Source organism: Cebidichthys violaceus, unplaced genomic scaffold (assembly GCF_023349555.1).
Source record: "Cebidichthys violaceus isolate CVI_PGR_0920_01 unplaced genomic scaffold, fCebVio1.0.p SCAF_6, whole genome shotgun sequence".
In the NCBI taxonomy this organism is placed as follows: Eukaryota; Metazoa; Chordata; class Actinopteri; order Perciformes; family Stichaeidae; genus Cebidichthys; species Cebidichthys violaceus.
The window spans coordinates 1,920,515-1,944,253 of record NW_027176816.1 but is presented as its reverse complement, the minus strand read 5'-3'; the positions used below and the strand labels follow the sequence as shown (position 1 = coordinate 1,944,253).

Sequence of the window (23,739 nt, the reverse complement as noted above, 5' to 3'; positions counted from 1 at the left end):
ACTGCAACTATTACTCTGTCCTCCAGCAGAACTGTAAGGATTCTGGATGGGAAAGGAAAAAAAAATGCGATGCAATATTGACCAGCGGGCCAGCAATTGTTAGTCTGGTCAGTGCTTGAGAGCACCGCTGCCGGTCGATACCGCACATTGCCGCACAACTCGATGCGCGCAAGTAGAAATAAAACAAATCTCAATATATAACGAATCAAAATGCTCCTGCAAAAAAAAAAAGGTTTCTGCGAGGATATGGTTTCACAACTCGCAGCTCCACATTCACTTTGAACCCGCCTCCAGAGACTCACTAGTCAGGGAGCACGGAGTGACACAGCGCTGAGGCATGCGTGGAAAAAGGCCTTGAAATCGGCGAGCCTTGGAGCAACAACGGCCTGAGAGATCGGTTTAAAAACACAGGAAAAAAAAGAAAGAAAAAAAAAAAACACACACACATGCTGCAGCTGCCTCTACTGAGCACACACGCAAAACTCCAGCGCAGACAGATCTAATCAACACACGCGTGCACGCACCTGTGTGCACGCACCAGTTATTGTACGATTACGGGGGAATAAAACGCACCCGGTTCTTTCATTGCATCGTTCTACATCAGTAGACTCTTTTCGGGATTTATTCGGTGAAATCCAGGAGGGCCAAATGAAGACAGATAGAGAGGGACACAATCAGACAGGGAGCCGAGACAAAGCAAGCAACATGAATACGATTCATACTTAAAACACACACACACACACACACACGCACGCTCACAGAAGAGGCTGCTCCCGACAAACAGACACAACTAACCCATACACGTCCACGCCCTTTCCTCCAACACACACGCGCACAAATCCATAGTTCACTGAGCAATGACTCGCCGCTGTGCTCAATGAACTACGACAAAGTATGTCTGTCTGTCTGTGTGTGTGTGTGTGTGTGTGTGTGTGTCTGTGTGTGTGTGCGTGTGTGTTAAGTAATGCCCCAGCTGGGCTCCAGCAGAGTGCAGCATAACACACTCCTGTTGTTCTTCCTGACCGCCAAGACAAAGCTCAGCCAGACACGCACAGCACCTCACTCAACATGTCATGACTGAGCCAGCCAGCCCTACACACACACACACGCACACGCACACACACACACACACACACACACACACACACACACACACTACAATAAAGTGCTGCCTCCCTCCCTGAAGTCTGAACACGGATCAGGGGAACAATAGGCTCTATTAGCCCACCCTCGGCTCCCTCCCTCTCTCAGGAGAGATAATTCCTATAGTTGTGTAATTACTTTGAATGACTAATAACACCCCTGAGCAATAAAAAAAAATTGTAACTTTGTCTGCGGAAAGAGATCTTGGCCTGAAGGCATCGATAGTAGTGGTTCTTTGGCTTCCACTGCGTGCGAGTCACTGCTTTTGGCTTTGCGCAGTGAGCAGAGCACAGCGGTGTCCAGCATAACTACACATGTAGAAACCTCGTTTTTATTTTGTTTTTTTGCACATTAGATGAACCACGCAGTTGAAAGAGGTCAGGATCACCAAGCGGTCAGCTCTAAATCAACACTATATAGTGTATATATATTTATGAAGATAAAAGGTAAACAAGCGCACACGCACACACACACACACACACACACACACACGCGGGGCAGGACTTCAGTAAGAACTACAAAGTGTTAATCATGGAGGCCGCTGCTCTCTGCCCGTCTCCGTGCGTCAAAGCCATGCCAGCTAGATGAGCAGGGCTCACAGAGTGCTGCTGGAGACGCACCGTCAAAAAAATAAAGTTCCACTTCCTTTCAACTCTTCACCTCAGCACTTCTGGCGGCTCTCTTATGAGGCATTTCAAAGCACAACCACTTCAAACAAACAGGTTTATTGCACCGGCGGGATTTTGTATAACTTGGCCGGTTTTCAAAGGGAATCCGGTCTAAATGCGGCGATGTTTGAGAATATTGCCACTGTTTTTGCGCCACGTGGGGCGGCAGCTCAAACCCCGACGCCCCGGCATGTGACCGGCGGACCGGCGCAGAGCGGGCCGACTTAAACCATCACATGCTTAACTTGTGCTCCACCGGTCAGAAGTAATCCGTCGTGATCGGCAGACACATCAAACATGAGATGTGCTTTACAAATCACATGCTGTGGTGGAGTAGGCTGAAAAAAACCCAAAATCATTGATATTCAGTTCAGACGTGAGGCCGGCTGCCGGTCAAACAGAGCAAAGTCCAGACTCCAGGGCAAACTCTTTATCAGTGAGTAGAATTTCCCCGAAAGAAATATTGTGTGTTTTTTGAAGTACTCCGCAGGAGCACAATATTTATCTAAAAAAAGAAAAATATATATATATATTTTTTTAAAAAGAACCCAACAGGTGTCTTTTTATAATTCAAAAATAAGTTGCGGCCCAAATGTAATAGAGAGGTTTTAGATGTTGAAATAGAGCTGTAGCTGCAGGCTGTCACCAGTGAGCAAACAGCTTGTACCGGAGTATTTACACACACATCAGCTTTATCTCGCTGCAAAAGGACCAAAAGCATGCAAGTCTATTTTTGACGGTAAATACATGTCAACACACTTGACTGCTGCAGGCAAACCAGTTCCTTCCAAAGCAATTAAGTGTTCAATTTAATTTATCTTTGGCGCTGAATAATAAAAACGCATCGGGGGGGGGGGGGGGGGGGGGGGGGGGGGGGGATGAACTGTGGAGAGGAAAAGCAAGGTCAGAGCACAGCAAGCGACGGGGGACCGGTTGGATTTCAGACAACGCTTGGACTTTGATAAGTGATTGACACGGCAATCGCAGGAATGCATCCGCCCACATTTACAGTGCGCCAAGAAAACTTACATGCACACAGTAAGTAGGCAATTTCAGGCCAGCCGTCAAGTCCCACCCCTCTACAGGAAAACTGATTTTCAAATCAGGCTTTAGAAAGGAAACAGTAAACAGGGATTTATCGCTAACGACGCGTGTCTTTGTGCCTTTGTGTGTACAGGAAAATGTCAACATGTGGAAGTTCAAAGTCCGGAGACAATGGCTCTGCAGCTTAATGACCCGGCTACAGGCCGACACACCGCTGAGCGACTGGATTGGCAATAATCAACACATGATTGCGGTGACATTTCCGACCGGGCACTGTCCGCAATTGGCCTTAATTCAGCGGCGCTGCTGATGACTTAATGTAGCCCTCCCCGCAACTAACAGACAGCGGGGCTCATCTCCTCCCAGATGGGGCGTAGGGCTTAGATCAGACCTCTTGCTCTCCTAATCCTCCTCTTTTTCTCTCTCTGCCTCATTGTTTTTCCTCTTCCATCTCTCTGTTATTCGACGTCGGCGCTGAATTGAAACAGCCTGTAGCCTGCGACGGAGAATGTCAAATGCATTCTCGTCCTCATTACAGAGTTTCCTGAGGCGCCCCTTGCCACCAAAAGGCATTCACTTCACACACACTTCCAGAGCTTTCAACCCTGTTGCTGCCTTCCAAACACAGAAGGCAAACCGTACCGTCTCAGAGCAGAATTATTATTATTATTAATTCACATTAACATATACTTTCACGTCGACCGATTTCCCCCACAGTTTTGTTTACGAGTGGTAAACCGGTGGAAATAACAATGCATCATAAAATCTACCCCTGCTGCTACAAACGAGATTATTATTGTATCATTAAGTTCATTTCATGATACAATAATATTATATTCTCCTTTGATTTCACGAGATTGGCAAGGAGGGCTCAAAATAGATGTGAAGCACCTTGGAGCGGGGGTTAATAATGAAAAAGCAAAGAGAGAGCGCTGGATGTGAAGCAGATCAAAGAGATGCAGAGAGGAAGAAAGGAAAAAAAAAAAAAAAACACTCGCAAGCTTGACAACTAATCCCAAACAGAATCTGCCACAAAGCAGACAGTTTTCAGGATTGTATGGTTTGACAGAATATCGTTTCATACTGCAGCAAGCGCGCCTGTGTGTGTGTGTGTGTGTGTGTGTGCATGTGTGTGTGTGTGCACGTGCGTGCGTGTGTGCACGTGCATGTGTACAGCTGCAGTGCTGCGTTACCGGAAAAGATATTAAACCTTGTTCCCAGAGAGATCCCCAGTAGGGCTGGGATCACGCTAATTGGTCTCACTGCACTGTCTTCCTCCCATTCTCCAAGTCGGGATGAGATGGAAAAAAAAGGCCTTTTTAACCCTTCTGGGTCACATTCTGCACCCATTGACACAAAGAAACACAGATAATCTATTTCCTTGTGTTTTAATATCAAAATCGAACACTCTTTTCTTCCTGTAGAACAATAGATAGAGATTATATATAGAGAGCACTGCATTCAAAGCCTGCCAACTTTTTAGCGGTCTAATCAACTGCGAAAGCATTTGATTTAGATCTCTTTTGTAACTGTACACCGCTCAGATATTCCGTTACACCGCGGCGTATTTCACAAAGACGTTCCACCTTTCCCGTCTCACTGGGACTTTAAAAAACACAGATGTGCACCGCACACATTCACACATCCTTTGATCTGTTCAATAGCGGTCTCACACTGCGATCACACGATGGTCTGACAGGTTGGAGTTTACCTGTCCGCAGGTGAGCGGCCGGGGGTTAAAGCGGACGCAAGCCTCCGGGTCATTTTAAACCCTGAGCTGTGACCCTCTCTCTTTAAATCTTAAAAAAAAAAAAAAGGGAGAAAGAGAATACAATATGTCTCCCTTCTCAGGGCTTGGATGTCGCCAGGTGTAATTGACACCGTTTGGTAGTTAGACACCGTGGCCCGATACTGTCATCGGCTATACGCATGCTTTGTCAAGGACAGCAACCAGACGGACAGACGACTCCCGTCCCCGAAAAACAAGCAGGATTTCAGAGTCTCAGGTTGAAACTTTTACCTCCAACCCCGCAATCTGCTGGAGCGGCAAAGACGTTCCCCGTTCAATGACAGGCGTCGTCACTCTCCAATCTGGAAAAACAGGCTCCAGATGGAAACGCAACACTGCTTAGAAACTCCCCCGAAACCAACAAACAAGTGTGTCTAGTTTTACATACATGGCTAACAGGCAGGCGAGGGGGGAGGCGCTGACGAGCGCTACACGAGACCGAGGAGGTAAACCGATGCGTATCAAACTGCTTCATCTGCATCCGCTCCCTGTGAACCAAAGAATGTCCTGAACAGCGATGATACCAACTGTGGGGGAAGTCGCTGCATACTTTCACGCAGAGAGCACGGTCCGCCTTATTTCAACCCCCGATACCGATTCCTGGACTTTGGGTTTTGGTTGCTACCGAGTACCAATCCCATACCAGTGTTTTATTAATAACCTTGTATTCCTCACTGTGTGAAAGTAAAGGGATTGTTCTTTTTATGTGTGAGATAACATCAGACTCGACTTGCTGTAAAACTAAATATTACAAATAGATACATAGCTACAAATTAACAGAATTGTTATCTTTTATTGAAATAATTCATAGACCGGAAGCATCGTTATTTGAGTCAGGATCAGCCCCGATCCCTACTTTCCCATCAAAAACACTCTGTAGGGTCACTGAACATGTTTACATGCACTGCATTAGCGGCATTGTTGCCCTTCCCATCAACGGGACCCTCTTTCCTCTGGAGGCAGGCAAGCACTACCAGCCACACACACACACACACACACACACACACACACACACACACACACACACACACCAAGAGTATAAAGCCTGCTCTACTTTTACCAATGTCCCACATAAACCATCCATAGATGAGCAAAAGGGAAAACAGAAGGACAGAGGAGATAAAAAAAAAAAAAGAAGGGAGGACAGGGGGGCGGAGGAGGTGGTTTTGACGGGGGGGGAGAGGAGGGAAGTGCGGGGCCACTTATGCGCCCTGCCACCCTGCATCGCCAAGCAGCCAATGATGGATGAATAGGAGCGCATCCCAATAATAGAAACGTTGTTGGCCACTGATCATTAGCTGAGTAACAGCAGGCTTTTGGGGAATCACGAGGGCACACGTGTGCCCGCTAAGTATATTTAGGAGTATATATTGAATTCTGCTGCTTCATTTGTCAGCAAACCTACAGGGGATCAGTGCCAAATGCGTTTCTATTTCTAAAAAAAAAAAAAGGTAGCATCAAGGCCCGAGGATCAGAATGAAAACAGCATTCTGTAAAATCACAGACTTCGACTCAACCCTTTAGCGGCTCGATTCATCCACTCCAAAGCGGCGGCTTTTCTCGTCCTCGCTACTATTCCCGATCATCGGCTTTTTTTTTTTTTCTTTTCTTTTTTGCATGCAAACTTTGGGATCTCGCCGTTATTTGCTGGAGACCGAGCTGGTCATATATTTGCATATCGTAGAGGCGAGCGCTCGCTGTAGCGTGGAGATAAAAAGCGGACAATAAATCTGGGTAAACAAACAGATGGCTGGAACAAACAGAGCACCGGGAGAACAGAAGGGTTGAGACGGAGGAGGAAACACACCGGTATCAAGGACCTGCACACACTCACGCCGGTCTCACTCTCATCCGCATATACCATTTAAGGACTACAGGATGGTTTCAGATCATTAACTTTAACATTGAAGTCGCATTCATATTCAAAATTTCTGCCAGCTGTTTCACAAAACACAGCCTACAGTACGTTTGCAGAATAAATGATGTCCTGCTTAAAGGAAATCATTGGTTTGTAGTCCATTCATTTCAGTAGAAATGTGAACATTTTTGACAAGAAGTAGAAGCTCACTTGGGAATGCTAACACAGCAGCATCATTTAATCTCCTGAACTATATTTTTTTTCAAATAAGTTGTGAGCAAAACAGCCTATTTAATGCAATAAACAAACAAATAGACAGAACATCTGTGATTTCTACAACATATTGCACTGCTCACTGTCAAATCTGAGATGTTGGAGACTTGTACACAACGAGGCAAAAGTCAAAAAGTGACATTAATTAAATCCGATTATTCCTGGAATGTAGACAAAATACATTCTGCCTTCTACAAATGACTGATATGCACCAACAACATAGTTCTAGTTCAAATGGAGCATTGTCCTTTAGCTCCGCTGTGTCTGTGAGTCTGCTGTTGTGGGAACCCACAGACATGATCATCATGTGCCATAAGCAGCTACATGAGAGCATCGGTGATGTAAGTCATATGTGGTCTCATCTTGGCCCACGAAAAGGAATCCCCCCCCCCCCCTCATCCGCACGCCGCCATTCAAAACGGCTGCGTGACTCACAGCAGAGGTGAGTAAGTCATCAGCCGCGTCCCTGCCAAGCCACCGGCAGCTATCAACAGAAACACAGAAACACAAGCCGGCGAGAGTCTGCTCGTGTGGCAGAGAGCCACTGCCTCCAAGCCTTCAGCCTCCAATCAGTTTTAAACACATAATCATCAGGGTTTTATTAGCTACGGCAACCGTTTACTCGAGTCACGCCGAGCAACCGCAGACGCGTTCGGCCGAGAGTCACCGGTTAACGCGGTCACTCGTCGTACTGAAACACCGGCTGCTCTGAATACTGTAGAACTCTCTGCTCTGTTGGAATATTGACTCTGACAAATGAACGCGCAACAACCAGACATTCTGATGCCGTCAGAGGTTTCGATTCAGTGTTTGAAGCTAGATGCGCGCGCACATTTCTGACGACGTTGGCTGTAAAAGGGGTACAAAGCTGAGACGCTAATAAGGCAAACAGAATCACCAAATCCTACTGAAGGATCAAGACATGATAACAAATCTTACAGAACAACCGGACCTCAAACAGACAGCCTTGCAGTCAGCTTTTGTTTTTGCTACTTCAATCTAATGCTTTAAAATAACTCAACAAAAGACAGTAGAGATGATTTTTTTTTTGGTTTTTTTCCCACATTTGAATCCTAGAGAGGCAACACCTTCATTTCACAATATATGCAGAGCAACCACAGAGCCCCTCACATTAGCATAATACACACATTGGGATCACACGGCGCTGAAAACAACAAACAGTCTGCATGTTTCATGACAAGAGGATCTATTTCTCCTCACTCCAATATGTCCAGTCTGGAGCCGCCTCCTGCAAAACCGCTGTGAGGGGTCATGCGGGTCAACGGGAGGTGGAGGGGGGGGGGGGGGGGGCGGCTGTCAAGAAGAATTTGAACTTTATCCATCATTTGTGCTTGAGCGCGCGTGTGTGTGTGTGCGTGCGTGCGTGCGTGCGTGCGTGCGTGCGTGTGTACAAGTGCATGTGTTGAGCACCCGTGCCGGCATGTGTGTTTACTTCTCAACCGAGCTGCGGCGCCTGACAACAGAAGTATTGAATCAGTGTAAGCTGTGCTACTCTGCCAGCTCCTAGGGACCCGCCTGGCACACCAGGCTCTTAGGCAGCCTGGGCACACAGACGGCAGCCATGCCAGGTCCCATAACAGCTCTGCTAAGCCCTGGACCAGATGAGAAGAAGTATGGTATCATGAAAGCAGGACAAACTTAGCCCTCCTCGGACTAGCTCAAGGCCACCCGCCCCCCCCCCCCCCCCCCCGTTATTCCCGAAAGCCAATTTTTGGACCTTTCAAGTCGACAGATTTGAGCCACTTCCTTTGCTCAAGCTCTTCACTTTTTCCTCAGCCAAGGCGTTTTGGCGTCAGTTAGCAAAAGAGACGGATTCATCAATCAGCTCTGTCTGTGGTGTATAACACTTGAGATTGGATCTAAAGAGCCAGTTGACATCAGGTCATTCAGGACGGTTTAAGAAGTCTTAACATTCTTTAGAATTTTTTTTTTTTTTTTTTTTTTTTTTTACACACATGAGAGGGAGGAAACAGGTTGCACAGCTACATCACAGTAACACCAGTTGGGCCGCATTCCTCCTCAGTGAGAGGATCCTCCAGACACGTGATATTCTGGGGAGACGTTTCAGTGAAACCACTCGACTGGAATCATATTAGGTTAGGAGACTTCCAGACTGTGCCACCTTCGAATAACAACTTTTCATTCACGGGACACGCACGAGTTATGATGAATGAATGAATGACTGGCATACAAATGAAGGGCCTTCAATGACGCTTGATGCAGGTTGTTTTCATACAGTGTAGTACAGAAAGTGTGCCACACACACACACACACACACACACACACACACACACACACACACACACACACACACACACACACACACACACACACACACACACACACACACACACACACACACACACACCAGGACAATGGACATTTCACACGGCTGACATAAAAATATATAAAACTAGTTACTACTTTACTTAATAGCTACCTTCTGAGGACCAAAAATGTCCTTTTGATGTTGTGATTACACTTCTGGCTTTGATCCTCCCCGGCACCATTATAATTGCTCAAATGTGTGTATTTTAGGAAATCAAGCTCGTGTTGTACCTTTATTATAAAAAGGACAACCATGTAAGCTAAAAGGCCTGACATTCAAATTAAAAGAGCCTTGATGACAGAAGCAACCGTGTTCTTGAAGTAGACGTTTTCACCACGATCTCCTGGCAGCGAGAGGCAACAGGAAAACAATGCGAAGCGTCTGCCAGAGCAAGCACCTGTTGGTAACAATACACTGGAGGAACTTCATAGCAGTTCTCGCTGTGCGCAACAAAACCAAAATAACTGCATTCCACACATGATCACCAGTCCCAGATAAAACACAGAGGTCCCCGCTGCAGCACACACACACACACACACACACACACACACACACACACACACACACACACACACACACACACACACACACACACACACAACAATAAAGTAATTTGCCAAAGCACTATAGCAGATACGTTAAGGCATGATATTACATTACATCATTACCGGTTTCAATTAACAATAACACTCTAACAACACATCATCCCCGCTGACACTTAAGAAACATATTCTGCTGGAGGCAAGATATTTTCCAGTGATTTGACATATGACTGAACTGTCTCACTGAAACTGTTGTTGGAATGAACCCTGGAAAAGCTGACGGTGCCAAAACCAATGACAAACTTCATTCAGCAAACATCAGAAAACACTGTTACAACAGCCTGAAGGTTATCCCGGGGAACGGAAACAGAACTACGTTTAGAAAGAAAGGACTGCAGAGTTTATTCCTCCACCCCAGGGGACATCGGATCAAAAAAGGTGACGGGAAACATACAACAGTTACCCTAAAGCAGGCTCGTCGTGATAACTGCTGGACGGTTTATTGTCCCAGAAATATTTGCGATAAAATACATTATTGTTATTTTTCAGACCATTTAAATGCCTCTTACTAAAATCATAATATACTAGGGAAATAGTGCAAGTACACCCTTCCTAAGAGGAATAAATGAATTCGAAATAAATGAAACACACAACCAAAACAATAAACACTCTGGGAAGGACTCTCTGGGAAAATATGCAATGTCGGCACAATGACAGATTCTTATAATGGTGGGGGAAACCCGTACTGTTTATTCTGGCATCACGTTGACTGAAGCGTTGGTGACTTTCTCATGAAAACAAACAAACGAGGTCATGTCCATATAACATACAACAAGTCAATAGCTAAATGATCGTAACAGGCCTGACCTAAACGAATACAAAAATCACCTGATCATCATCCCTAAAGCAGGTGAAGACACTCCACTCTGAATGCGTTTGTAGCCACACATCATATCTGAAAGCCGTTTAGATGATCTGCCTCGCTGCAGTAATGTCAAGCTTGTACGATTGTTACTAGTGGATACTCCGACGTTAGCGTCACAACAACATCGGCACTGCGGAGAGAGACTCGTCCGTCTGCCTACTTCAAACAGTGAGCAATGTGCATGTGATCTCTTGAGTTTGCCCAAATACCTCAGAGAGCCGGCGACCGATTGGCTACTGCCAAAGCCTCGAGGCAAATTTGTCACTGTGTGTGTTTTGGCCGCAAAAAGAAACAACTCAAACACCTGACAACCAAGCACACAATCTCAAGTGAAGAGGGCGCGCGAACCTCTTCTCCTTTCAGAGAGATTCTGCAATTTGTGTCCAGAGATTGGCTTATTAGCAGAAAATAAGAAAAAAAAGGCCTTCATGAGCAGAATACTGAGAAGGCAGGCCGTCAAGAAAGATAAAAATCACTGGTTACTGGGAGCTCACTAGCAACCCGCCGCAAAGGCAAAACATGCGTGAAGAGAGCGGCGAGTCAAACACACTGTAAGCGAGACGTCGTCGTCGTCGTCGTCCTCCTGGTGTCCTCAACTCCTCATGAAGATCAGGCCGGATGGCGCATGCGGAAGCTTCGGATGAGCTAGTTGCGTTAACGGGGACGAGATTGGACCTGATCAATAACCTGTTAGAGGAGCTCACAGACACCCATGAATTCTAATGAGGCACTCAGGGAACCTCATCTCTACAGAGCATGACATATTACCGTAGGGGGGGGGGGGGGGGGGGGGGGGCAGACGGTGCATTAATAGCATAGTGAGGAAATGGCTGCCTCCCATGTCCACATCAGGAGAAATGTATCCTCAGACTGACTTTGAGTCAAACCTGGCAGCCATTCGTCTTCATCCGTTTGTCTGTTCATGTCTTTACAGCATTAAACAGCCAATCACTCTAGTGAATCTAATAATTATAACTTTATTTATATAGACTTTCAAAGCAAAGTTACAAAGTGCTTCACAATAAAAACATGAAAGCAAATAAGATCCAGAATCAAACAGGTAAAACAAGATGGAGCAAGATTGTACATGTGCAACAAATACAAATCTGTTAGATATCAAAATGAGCCAAACGGGTAAAAGTGAGTCTTCAGAAGGGATTTAAGAGAGAGTACTGATTTTGACTTCCTTAGATCTCCAGGGAAGGAGTTCCACAGCTTCGGGGCTCTGACAGCAGAGGCCCGGTCACCTTTAGTGATCTCCGGCACACAGGGAGGCAGCAGAACGCATATCTAAAAGGAAGGAGCCAGGCCTGTTCAAGGCTTTAAAAACTAGCAGTAAAATCAAGTCTAAAACTCTCAGGTAACCCGTGAAAGGCAGCGAGGATTGACGTGATGTGATCACTTCTCTACTCGTTAAAAAGCCTGGCAGCAGCGCTTTGTATCAACTGCAGTCTTTGGATGTTTGGCCTGCTGCCTTCAGCCATTGATAACATCTCCAACACAAGCCGATCATCAATCAAACATAAGCAGGGAACATTTCCATTTCATTCGACAAAAAGGACAAAAGGAAGACATCGCACTAGAATTACCACCTCGCGGTTGTATGCCTCTGCCAACCCAGTCAAGTTGCGGTTTGCATCCATGTCTGTTCACTTCCTAATTTGAACCTATCGGTAGGAACGTTGAGTACGGACCCAAAAACCTGGTGTCGCTGGCACAGGGTAACAAAAGGAAGGAGGAATCCTTCCGTGGTCAGAAACGACAGCAGTGCTTGCAGCTCTGGGAGCAGAAGGGGCCACAGCAGCAGCTGGCCGAGTAGCTGGTTACTGTGAAGGTGTGCGTGGAGGACTGTGGGCTTCACATCTGTCCGATATCAGATGTTGTCACGGGCCAAAAAAAAAAATTAAAAATCGATTCTTTGAGGTGGAGTCCCACGGCCAAACAGCTGAGTGGGCTGCGCTCGCAGAAGGAGTATGGACCATCGGCGCGGGGCCAAGTCTTAAGTACCACAGCGAACCAGGAGATTGAACTCTTGAGATCCAGTCCTCTCAGCTGATTTATTACCCCGGAGCGTAAAGAAAGATCCCAACTGGAGAAACGGAGGAATGCGCAAGTCCACGCTACCGAGAGGCAATCCGTCTTAGTCTTATCATTACCTTCCAAAATAAACTCCGGAGATCTAAGGGAGGATACTCCAAGAAAGCCAAAAACAGCACTACCTCTGCTCTCTCCTTCAGTGTCACAGAACAGACATCTTAGTGAGGAATGTGGGCAAAGTGAAAAGAGAAGATTCTCCGGCAGCCTTCAAAAGCATGGTGTCCTTCTCCATTATTGTGTTTGGCTTCGAAAAAAAAAAAAAAAAGGCAACCAGAAGCGGAAACCAATTCAGACGGGCCTTAATTTTTCATTATTATGCATGCTTGCGCACACACGCATGCAGGCAGCTCACACAGGCTGGTTACTCGCAGACATGATTGGAAATACCGACTGTGCGGCGAGCCTGAAACAGTAAATGTTGGCTTGATGAACAGTGGGTAGAATCCTTTCAGACGGTCACAACAGAGGATCAATGCTATTATTGGTGATTAATGGGAACATAATCGTTTTCAGCCCCTGAGATTATTATTGCTCTCTCTCGTCTTCTTCGTCCCGTTTCCCTTTCCGCTCTCTCCTACTGTCTGCACTCCTCACTCTTTGACCCCATTTTCTTTTCTCTAAACCGGTTCATCATATCTTTTCTTTTTTTTTTTTTAAATCCAATGCCTCCATCAAAAGAAAATCCTTCTCTGGGAAATTTCCAGTGCGGCGACCTTCCAGCTGCCTCCCCCTCTCTGTCTCCGTCATGACATCACAGGGATGTTTCACACAGAGCCCGCCGCAAACAGAGTCCCCAAATAGTCCGTCCACAGAGGGCAGTGATTGTGCATCTGGAGGAAACTCGGTTTCCATCCAACAATCAGACAACCCATCGCCTGAATCCCTCTATCCACAGCTGCACCTGCGTTTTTGATTCCTAACGGTCCACTTTTCGAAACACCGTCTCAATTTTCATGTTCTTCAACCAGGGGGCTGTCTGCTGCTCACAGCCACATAAAAAAGGGACAATTTCTCTCTTACTCATCCTGTGGACAATCTGTCATCAAACCAATCAGAGTAGTTTCTCAACGGGTGTAGAGCGTGAACCTGCCGTTGACCACCGATTTCAGCCGCCATTTTGCGAGAGCACATCTCTGCATCCTGAGCTAAGACAGACTTGGGTTTAAAGAAATACAAACGAGCCAGAGGATCCCCCCTCCCTCCCTTCCTCCCTCCTACCACAATGATAATGTGTGGAGCCAAACCTTTCTTTAGCGCTGACACAGCACTCTGGAGATACTAGGTCTGGCTATAGAGTAGGAAGTCGGTGGAGTTGGTCAGTTACAGCGACGCAAAGACGATGTTAAAGGATCACAAGAGGGGACAAAATCCTGACAAGTTACCAAAACGATTGCGTCACCATCGCTGAACCAGTCACTGATTACTTTGTCATCCTGTAGTGCAACACGGGTTAAGATGAAACTGCCAGAGCAAAGTAGAGGGATGATTTTAATGGAAAAGAAATCCCTCAATACAAAAGAAAATAAGTGAAATGTGAAAGTTGGTAGGTGCATAGACTGCTTTTTTACTTTCTCTCCATTTCGTCTTCTTTTTTTTCTTTGAGCAATATGGTGAGCGACGTGTGTTGTTGTTGTAAATGAGACTTGCATACTCGCTGCTACCCGATCCACCATTTTAAAAACCGCAACTGAGGCATTTCTGATACCGGTATTGTTATCGGAACAGCTCCAGAAGCGATGTCCCAAAAATACCTTGTTTACTTCTACCTGCAGCGATCAGTGTCCTTTTTCACGAAGGAGACATTCACTTTTAAATGCATGGCGACATAAAACCACAGTGAAACTTAAAACAAGGTAAAAACAAAAAGAAAAAAAAGAAAAAAAGGTGAGCGGTATCCATATGATGCAGCAGAGGAGGTTATCGTTCCTCATGATATAGGAGCTGCCTGTTGTGTATATGCACTGTTTGTCTTATCTCAAAAAGGACGAACCGCTGTTACAGGGAGACCAATTAGGAGTCAGGCTGAGGGAAGGAGAGCAGGAGTCTCTGAGGTAGAGAGAGTGTGTACGTGTGTGTGTGTGTGTGTGTGTGTGTGTGTGTGTGTGTGTGTGTGTGTGTGTGTGTGTGTACGTACATCTCTAAACTACACCGTCCGTTTCCACCAGCAGCAACCTGCAGACACTGATGCTGCTGCTGCTGCTGCTGCTGCTGCTGACGTTGCAGCACGACCAGTCAGCGAGTAGAAAGAGGCAGTCTTGGTGAATCAGCACGCACTCATCTCCACTGCCTTTACACATGCCTGCCAAGTCATGGCGCCTGCCAGTGAGAGGCATGGCTCATTCGAAAAAAAATGCTATCTTTGATGCTGGCCTGTTCGTTACCGCAATGCGTCTCCATGGACGGCGTCAGCGAGGTGGAATGAAGAGGGATGCCCACGCCACTAAACATCTGGGGGCCGATTTAAGGGAGCTCTGCCTTTCCCTGATGGTTCCAAGACTGTAAGAATCATGCAGCAATCACATTGCGCAACCCTACATTCTCCTTGTTCCATCATTAATTTTCTGCAAGGAGGAAGCAGAGGTGTAAACCACTATGAAGACAGTGTGTGGGGGGGGGGGGGGGGTGGACAAGGAGATGGTTTGGTGGTGCAGGGCTGGGAGTTGCAGAAGGAGAGGGCTGCTCCACAGAGGAACGGAGGGATGGAAAGAGAGTGTCAGAGGCGTGCTTTGGTATTCACACAGCAGCCGCCGCCGTACGGGGGGCTTCAGTGTGCCCATCCGCTCGCACCGCCGTCCCTCGCCGCTGACAGGCTGGCAGGGCGGAGGGCGGAGAAGTGTGACAGGTTTGGGGAATGAGCCGGGAGAGCAGCCAGCGGGAGGGGATGATGGGTGGATGTCACATCAGGTGTACAGCTGCGATACGCGTACACTTAAACACACACACACACACACACACACACAGACACTCAGAAAATAGGATGCAGCAGAGAGAGCACAGAGAATGGTGCCAGTAAAGCTCCCTTTGCACTCAGAATACTGAATGGCTTCCATGTTTTGGAGCTGCAGGGAGAGCGTGAGCCGAGAGGAAGAACTGGATTCAAAATGATTTCATTTAAAAAATAAAAAAAATGATCGTTCACAGATATTGTTTTTTTTTTTTTTCCGTCGCTTAGCGCATAAAGAGAACGGTCTGTACTCTGGTACTTTAGCGGTTACAATTCTCACCTGATTTACAATGTAAATTCTGAGACAAATCTGGAGAGCACTGTTTGTCTCAAATATGATGAAAGCAGCCAGTGACTGGAACAGAAGTTACATTTACCGTGGAGAGAAGGAGCCACAGAACCTGAGAGACCCTGACAGCTCCCCTCAGCTAGTTTAGAGCAGCTTAGTCATCGAGGCACTGCACCGTGGGGGGGGGGGGGGGGGGGGGGGGCACACATTAACACTGACTGTGCGTTTACTGCTCTGCTGCGCTGCTGCTGCTGATGGCAAACCTATGAAGTGTTAACCTGAATATGACAACAGCAGCGACACAAAAACAGAAGAAACCGAGTAGAAAAAAGTATAAAGTAGCAAATTACCACATGATGTTATTCTGTATCCGTTTCATTCTGCAGGATAACATGCGACCTGCATTCAAAATGCATCGACAATGGATTTTTTTTTTATAATCAAAAGACAGAGGTCACTTTTTAGTGGGGGATTCCGCAAAGACTCTTTGCACAACAGAGCCTGGGGCGGCTTGTTGTGCTTTTCAATGGGTGTGAAGCGGTTTGCGCGGTGCTTTTGCTTTGCTGAGCTAAAAAAACAAAAACAAAAAAAAACTGACCTATGATAAGTGTTTTTCCATCTGTACCTTGCCTTCAGAAATGCATTCACATAGCGCAGGTATAAGCTCTGGAGTAGCACTGTAAAATGTGAACCGATGCGTCGTCTCGGTATATCGTTAGCATTATTTCAGGCTTTTTAAGAGAAGGTTTTTAAAAAATAAATTAATTAATTAATTTCCCAGTTTCCATTTTAGACCCGATTTGTGAATCAAGGTTGCTCCGGGAACTGAGAGCTAAATGGTCCATCCATTAAGCTCCATGGAGGCAAAAACAAGCAGATCTAAGTCTGTTTACAGCATTAATCAATGAGCTGCCCACTCACAAGTCTCTAAGCCGCAATAGGTATCCGTATCACTACGCCTCTACTCTCAATTGCCCCCTCAAGGTTACTGCCTATTGCCTTGCTCCTCTCTCTCTCTGGATGAGAGCTGCATACTGAGTGCACCGGCTGGTCTGGAGCCAGAGGACCACTCCAGGCAAACTTCTGTTTTCTGTCCTGACAGCGGAGGGAAAGTGTCGAGCAGTCAAATATGTTTGATTTAATTGTCATGGCCCGGCGAGTGAAACGACTCCCTGTAGAGGGAACCACTAAAGGGAGTGAGAGTCTGAGGAAAGGTGGTGCAACACTTTAAATATTTGTTAGGTTTACTTAGATAAAGTGGCTAGTGGAGAGAAAAAGAAAAAAAGAACAGCATACTGGTGATGGAAAAGGAAGGGAAGGAAGGGTGCCAAGGCAAAAGTGAGAATCAGAGTGCAATATATGATAATATAGCAAAGGAAAGAAAATACCAGAGGAGAGCGGGAATGGCAAACTGTGATGATAAGGCATAATCGGCTGAGGGGGAAAGATAAAGTAAAGTCAAACTGGGCAGCAAGGAGGGAGAGTGGAATGAAATCCAAGGGGGGGGGGGGGGGGGGGGGCACTGAAATTAAGTAAATTCTCCACTTTCAGGCTGATGCAACTTGGTTTTGGCTCTCATGCAACACTGTGTTGTTTCTTTGGAAATAGACAAAACACGAAGTCAAAACTTGAACACTGAACCGTTGCCTTTCATCCTCGCTACCCGACTTTCCCCCAATCTCACGAGCATACAGGTTTATATGCACACCGGTCGGTCTAACATGTGATCCGCCCATCCGCCACCTCATCTTGGCACCGAGCGACCCATTAATGATGGATGACGCTTGAATTAATCATGAGGAAGAGGACAGAGATATAAACACACAGCGAGGGCCCCGAGGGGAACAGAGGAGCCGACGGTGAGCAGCCTGCGCATGTCAAAGCGTGGCTTCAGCGTCAGAATACAACTAACATTACATAACGCGGAGAAAATGTTGAAACACTTAAACCCGAGAACACGTTGTGGAACTGAGAGAATGCACTTTTGCCAAACTTGATTCTATTGTCCGATGTGTGTTTGAAGTTTGGTCTTCTGTGACGCATAAAAGTGACCATGATAATCCTGTGATATCGATTACAACCACATCCGCTGACCCTAACCGACGGGTCAACCTATATGTGCAGCAGGAGGACCAATCCGCTTCACACAAAACCACCATAACTGCCCGGCAAGAGTCGTGGTGTCAATCCGAGTCGCCAGGCTGAGGCAGCATCCTGAGGATTTAAGGATAAGGGCCCAATTGATTCAATTAAAGACTCGGACTCGCCTTAACGCCAGCAGGCCGACACCGTCTAAGCTGGTCAAGGCAGCCATTAACGAATCTGAGCGAAGTGTTTGCAAAGCACCGCACTCAGCAGAGCCTCCATCAAATCCATCCATCCATCCATGGACACACACACACACACACACACACACACACACACACACACACACACACACCTTCTGTCCCTCATGACTAATACAGTTTGTCTGTCAGTATGTTTGACACATTTCACACACACTCAGAAGTCATGTCAGTGAGCCATGAAGAAGTGCAAACGGATTGCTAGTAAGTCGGCTAATAACATGAACATACAATGAATGAAAGCTGTAAAACACACACCTAACCTGAAACCTGGCTTCCACCTATTCATAAATCTGCACACACACACACACACACACACACACACACACACACACACACACACACACACACACACAGCCCTATAAGACAAACAGGGGCTCAGCTGTGAGTCCCTCTTATTTGTCCATGATACTAGTCTCACCTGTCCTAAGCTTCTCAATCTTCAAGTTACAGTGATGCAACCATTGTACAGCACTTTACACAGCATGGCAGGTTTGGTTGGGTGTGTGTGTGTGTGTGTGTGTGTGTGTGTGTGGGGGGGGGGGGTCATTGGGATTCAAATACACACCTGGTTTCACAGTCTTCAGGCGGATGGGCTCCCGAAAGTGGCGGATGACAGCCAGCGTGTCTCGGTTGGTGAGTCCGCTCACCGGAGTGCCGTTCACCTCCAGCAGCACGTCCCCGCTGCAGGGAAACCTCCCGGCGTGACAAACCATCGCGTCCGAAACTACGTGTCCGAGGTGGGGGAACTCTCCCAGCTCAGCGCCGCCGCGCACCTCAACCACCGCGACCAACTCTCCGGAACTCCCCCACGACAGGGTGCACTCCTGCACTTTGGCGGACCAGTGCTTCTTCTTCTTCAGTGTCTTGGACATTGTCGGTAGCTCCTGTAAACCTGGGAGGAAGTCCAAGAACGATCGTCCTTCAACGCAAGACCCGCTTCTGAGCCTAAGACGCAGTGACGCATGGGGAAATCATCGCAGATCAGAGAAGTTGAGGCTGATTTCTCGTGTTGTATTCCATTCCAGGGTAAACAAATCTCTCTCTCTCTCTCTCTCTCTCTCTCTCTCTCTCTCTCTCTCTCTCTCTCTCTTTCTCAGATCGAACTCCGTCTGTTGATGATCGATCCTTCCATCGGATTTACCCGGGCATCACCTGTCTGCGACTGGGCTGCGAGATCAGCTGCGTCAGTGTCGCATTGAAGCGGAAAGTGTTGGTTCTGGTGCTTGGGGCGTCTCGATTCCACAGAACTTCAAAAAAAACAAAAACAATAGCAGCCTCCTCCACCCCCGTTACAACCCCGACATCACGGAGCAGGACGGATCCGGTGAGTTCCCCCCACCCCCCCCTCGCCGTTTCGTGCGCACCGGGAGAGAGCCCGCGAGTTCCAAACGCGTGGAGTATATAATCCACGTAAAGACTTCCAGAAAATACCAGACAATCTGACTGCCCAGAAAGCTACTTTAAAGAGAAAATACTTCACAAGAGAACGGCTCCCTCGGTCCAGTGACAGCTCTTCAATCCGAGCATACCGGAGTCAACTTTACTCTGCGCACCTGTCCTCCTCTCTGACCCCCCCTCCTCCGCGGTGACATCAGCAAAGGCAGTCCTTGGAAACGGGAAAACATACCTGGCACTCGGTCGGATCAGTAATCTGATCCTCACCAAACTGAAGCCCTGCTTCTCGTTCTCCGTTACGCGCTCGGTGCACTTCTGCGCTTTTCTACTGACAAAAAAAACAAAACTACGCAGCCATGCAACGGACGTGATCCGATTAGGCTTCACTCCATAACTTTTTTTGATCTTTTTCCGTGTTGCTTTTCCTGAATGCAGGAGCTTCTGTCCAATCAGAGATTGGGGGGGGGGGGGGGGCGGTCGTAAAGTATCTCTGTTGAACCAATAAAGACTGGCAAGGGGCGGGGCTTCTAGCGCTGAGAAGCGCTGGATTTTTGTTTCCATGGTGTGTTAAAAAAAAAAAAAAAGCAAGGCGGAGCTCCAAGCCCTGGGACACATCTTTTCACGTGGGAGATGCTTATTGATAGTCGACATACAGTTTACATGCAATTTGTCCAATGTGTTCTTTATTCTGTGGACTACAATGTGTGATAATTTGGCTTTATTGTTGTTGAAACCATGCAAATTGCAATATTTCCTGCTCTCAGAACTGAGGACTCGGCTACTGGTTGGAGGCAATTTCTTGCGCAAGTCTGCCCTCTAGTGGTTGTATATCATCCCAAGCACCAATAACAACACTACTACTATAATCAAATAAACAAACTTATTGTGCTTTTAAAATTAGATACCAGAACACTTATAACCAGCGTATGCACTTTTACACACACTCCCACTGTGTTTCCTTGTTTTTATTGCTTTTATCTGTTTTTTTTAGTGTTATTTGTACCTCTAATAGATTATATGCTATTCTGTTCCTGAGACAGAGCATCATTTTCCACATGGGGCCTACAAAACAAACTGAATAAACCCCTTTTGTGCGCACATTTACAGTTTAATCAGTTAACTGTTGAGGCAGCCGTAGGTGTCACCACAACACCTGTTAATGTTATCACTTCTGGGGATTTGTCGATGATTAACAGTTAGTCTACTTTCAGACCCCCCCCCCCCCCCCCCCCCCCCCCAAAAAAAAAGCTGAGGCCATTTTCTAAAAGCAGCTGATAAACAGTCTTGTTATTGTGATTTTCCATCTTGCTGCTGCGGTTATATTTTATACTATACGGTTTGGGAATGTGTGTTTGCTCGATCGTTGTAGCATCAGGTGTCAGGTAGGAAAACTGTAGAAATGATACTTCATCCCTTGCTTTGTTTTCTTTAATCATCAGTTGCTTAATAGTTTTACTTTCTACACAGGGGTGAACCTTTATGAATCTCACCCGCTGATATGATCGTCCGTTTCTCTCATATGGGAGAAATGCCAGCTGCTCCTTAATGGATGCAACGACACCTGGCTCCCCATGTGCTGCAAGTTGAACACATGGCAGTTATTGCAACGCAAACTCATAGGCTACTCCTCTCTTCCTATTCTCCACATGCTTCTTCTTTGGTCTCTCGTTTTAGAGTCGGCGGGTCCACTTGCTGTAATTATCACCCCTTGTCTGTTGACTCTGAGCCCAGTTTTAGTGGTGGGCTCTGATTTTCTACAATCTCCACAAGAACAAACAAAGAAGACCTAGCACCCCAGCACATTTTACAAATGGCATCCAGTGCAGTAACTGTATATCTTCTGTATAAAGGTTATTTTTTCACAAGTGAACAACACCAGGTGCTACTACTGTATATCATTGGTTCACAATAAAGCTGCAGTTACTGTTGTGTTTTTCAACAGGCCAGCAGAGTGTATCCCTGACTGCAGTATGTGTAAGCGCTCCAAAGGTCCAGGCAGATTTGTATCCCTGGGAAATCCACAAAGAGTCCGTCCTTGAGGGACTAGAGTTTTGGCAGACGGGTCGTCATGGCCCCATTTGTAAAGCTCTGCTAAAGAAGAGAGCCAGAGACTCCTCTGCTGTGGTGGTTAAGTGCCTCCGAGGTACAGCATGATCAGAGTCGTTCGTATGTGACGAAACCATTGGTGTTTTCAGAGGTAGAGGGGCCAGATTAATTCAATAGATATACAGTATATTGCAATTACCCTCTTCCACGCTACAGTGTGTAAACATAAGAACGTGGTGCGGATGCTGTACTGTCAGACCAAGCATCTGCCCATGTATCTGGTCTTAGAGGCCTACAGCCCAGGGAACCTCCTTCACTCACTCTGGACGCTCAGAAATGTAACGGTGGTACACAGCTTTAGTTGAAACCTGAACATGCCATCTCCGATTCTTAAATTGGAAGAATCTAGAAGAATTCAAACGTTGCAGATCCATCGCTGAACTTCTCTGAGAGGTCAGTGTTATTGGTGGCAAAGCAGGTTGCAGCAGGCCCTTTTTTGTTGACCCGATTATTCCCAACAAACAACTAAAACGAGAATTTAGATGTCTTGCTCCGCTGATGATGTCATTCTGTACCGCAGCAGGTAACGACCTACATACCAATATCCCCCGTATACGTTTCTCTTGAATTTTGAATGAATATTTCAACCAAAGATTGACGTTGTTTGGCTGTAATTGGCCCCTCCGTCAGGATTACCTGATGTCAGAGCACAGGCTGGTGCATGGGGATGTTGCTGCCAGGAATATCTTAATTGGCCCAGTCCTCTCAGCTCGGGTGTCTGGACTGGGCGGGGCATTTAGAGGCCGTAAAATGGATCCACCAATTAGGCGGAGGGCAGCAGAGGTGGCTCCAGAGAGTATCGGGATGCAGCTCAGTATCGACAGAAGCGACGTGTAAGGGCAGAGTTATGGCTAACAAACCAATAGACACACAAAACCCCCCAGCTAGAATCAATATGAGTCAAAACATTTTACATTTTCTTTTCCCTAGGTGGTGACTGTATGAACTGATTACCTTAAGTTAAAGCTGCATGTTCCATTATCTGTACCCACATCATGCTCATTTTCAGATTCATACTTCTGGGTTTTTACGAGTATATGTTTACATGCTTTGATGTTGAAAAAAAAGACTGAAAAAAGACTGAAAAAGTCAGTTTTTCGTGATATGTTTAATACCTTTAAGCCTTTTCATATCTTCCAAATGTTTCTGATTTCTACAATCTGTAGTATTGGATCGTGACACAATGGTGATGCAGCTTCACATGTTACCATAAAAGTCACATTAATTTATCTCAGGCTCTCCCCCATACCCTGAGCTGGAGCCTCTGTATGTGCTTTCAAAGCTACAGGGATCTTATCAAATGAAGAGACCAGAGAATTGTGGAGGACCTTTGTAAGTAAACTAGTAAGAAATAGACTTAATTAACATAGAGTAATATATATCCCTTGATGTAGTGTTAGCAATTGAGTCAATTTATACTCATGAAAGTTGCATTTCCATTTAATTCTTCTTCTTGAGCTATTACAACAAAAAGTCAAAGAAGTTGAAGAAACAGACATTTTGGGAAATAAAAGCTTTCTGTTGAAAATGTATATGAGAAGTCAATGCCACTCTCAGGTCTGTCTGTTAATATGACGCCAGCAATGCTAACCAGCTAGCACAAAGACTGGAAGCAGGGGGAGCAGCTAGCCTTTCTCTCTCCAAAAGGTAACAAAAAGATGCAGCATATCTTAAATTCACTAATTTAAACAATATTCCATTTGTTTATACAAAAACCAAAGTGTAAAAACTTACAAGGTGCAGTCGGGTATATTTTGCTATCCCCGAGCAGAACCAGGCTGCTAACCTTTGTGCTAAGTCAAACTTAAAGGTCCAGTGTGTCGGATTTCTTGGCATCATCTCTAGAGGTTGCAGATTGCAACCAATTTAATACCCATCTGCTCGTCCCTCCCTGTCCAAGCCAGCTACAGCCAGGGTTTGGTTTGTCCTTTCTGGGCTACTGTAGAAACATGTGTAGAGGATTCCTTT

At 46.3% G+C, this 23,739-nt stretch overlaps 2 protein-coding genes across 2 annotated transcripts in view; one reads left to right on the top strand and one right to left on the bottom strand.

The window, feature by feature from the left end:
• magi3a (membrane associated guanylate kinase, WW and PDZ domain containing 3a) overlaps nucleotides 1–19,142 on the bottom strand; it is a 46,156-nt gene extending 27,014 nt beyond the window's left edge. Inside the window, 1 exon segment of the mRNA XM_068732701.1 lies at nucleotides 18,836–19,142. Coding sequence (XP_068588802.1) covers nucleotides 18,836–19,142 — 307 coding nt within the window.
• Nucleotides 19,143–21,105: 1,963 nt separating this feature from the next.
• On the top strand, nucleotides 21,106–23,107 carry si:ch73-206d17.1 (tyrosine-protein kinase STYK1). The gene is made up of 6 exons (XM_068732700.1): nucleotides 21,106–21,404; nucleotides 21,867–22,058; nucleotides 22,121–22,199; nucleotides 22,397–22,604; nucleotides 22,711–22,730; nucleotides 23,007–23,107. Exons 1-6 carry the CDS (start codon nucleotides 21,237–21,239, stop codon nucleotides 23,105–23,107), a joined length of 768 nt encoding a protein of 255 aa, XP_068588801.1. The 5' UTR covers nucleotides 21,106–21,236.
• Nucleotides 23,108–23,739: the final 632 nt, after the last annotated feature.

What these genes read in the sequence shown, in the direction of transcription:
- si:ch73-206d17.1 (XM_068732700.1), top strand. Translation starts at nt 21,237, where the DNA reads ATGTGCTGCAAGTTGAACACATGGCAGTTATTGCAACGCAAACTCATA. An exon ending in CTCTGAGCCCAGTTTTAGTG is followed by an intron (nt 21,405 to 21,866) that starts GTGGGCTCTGAT and finishes TTTCAGAGGTAG; the next exon opens with AGGGGCCAGATTAATTCAAT. An exon ending in CGCTCAGAAATGTAACGGTG is followed by an intron (nt 22,059 to 22,120) that starts GTACACAGCTTT and finishes GGAAGAATCTAG; the next exon opens with AAGAATTCAAACGTTGCAGA.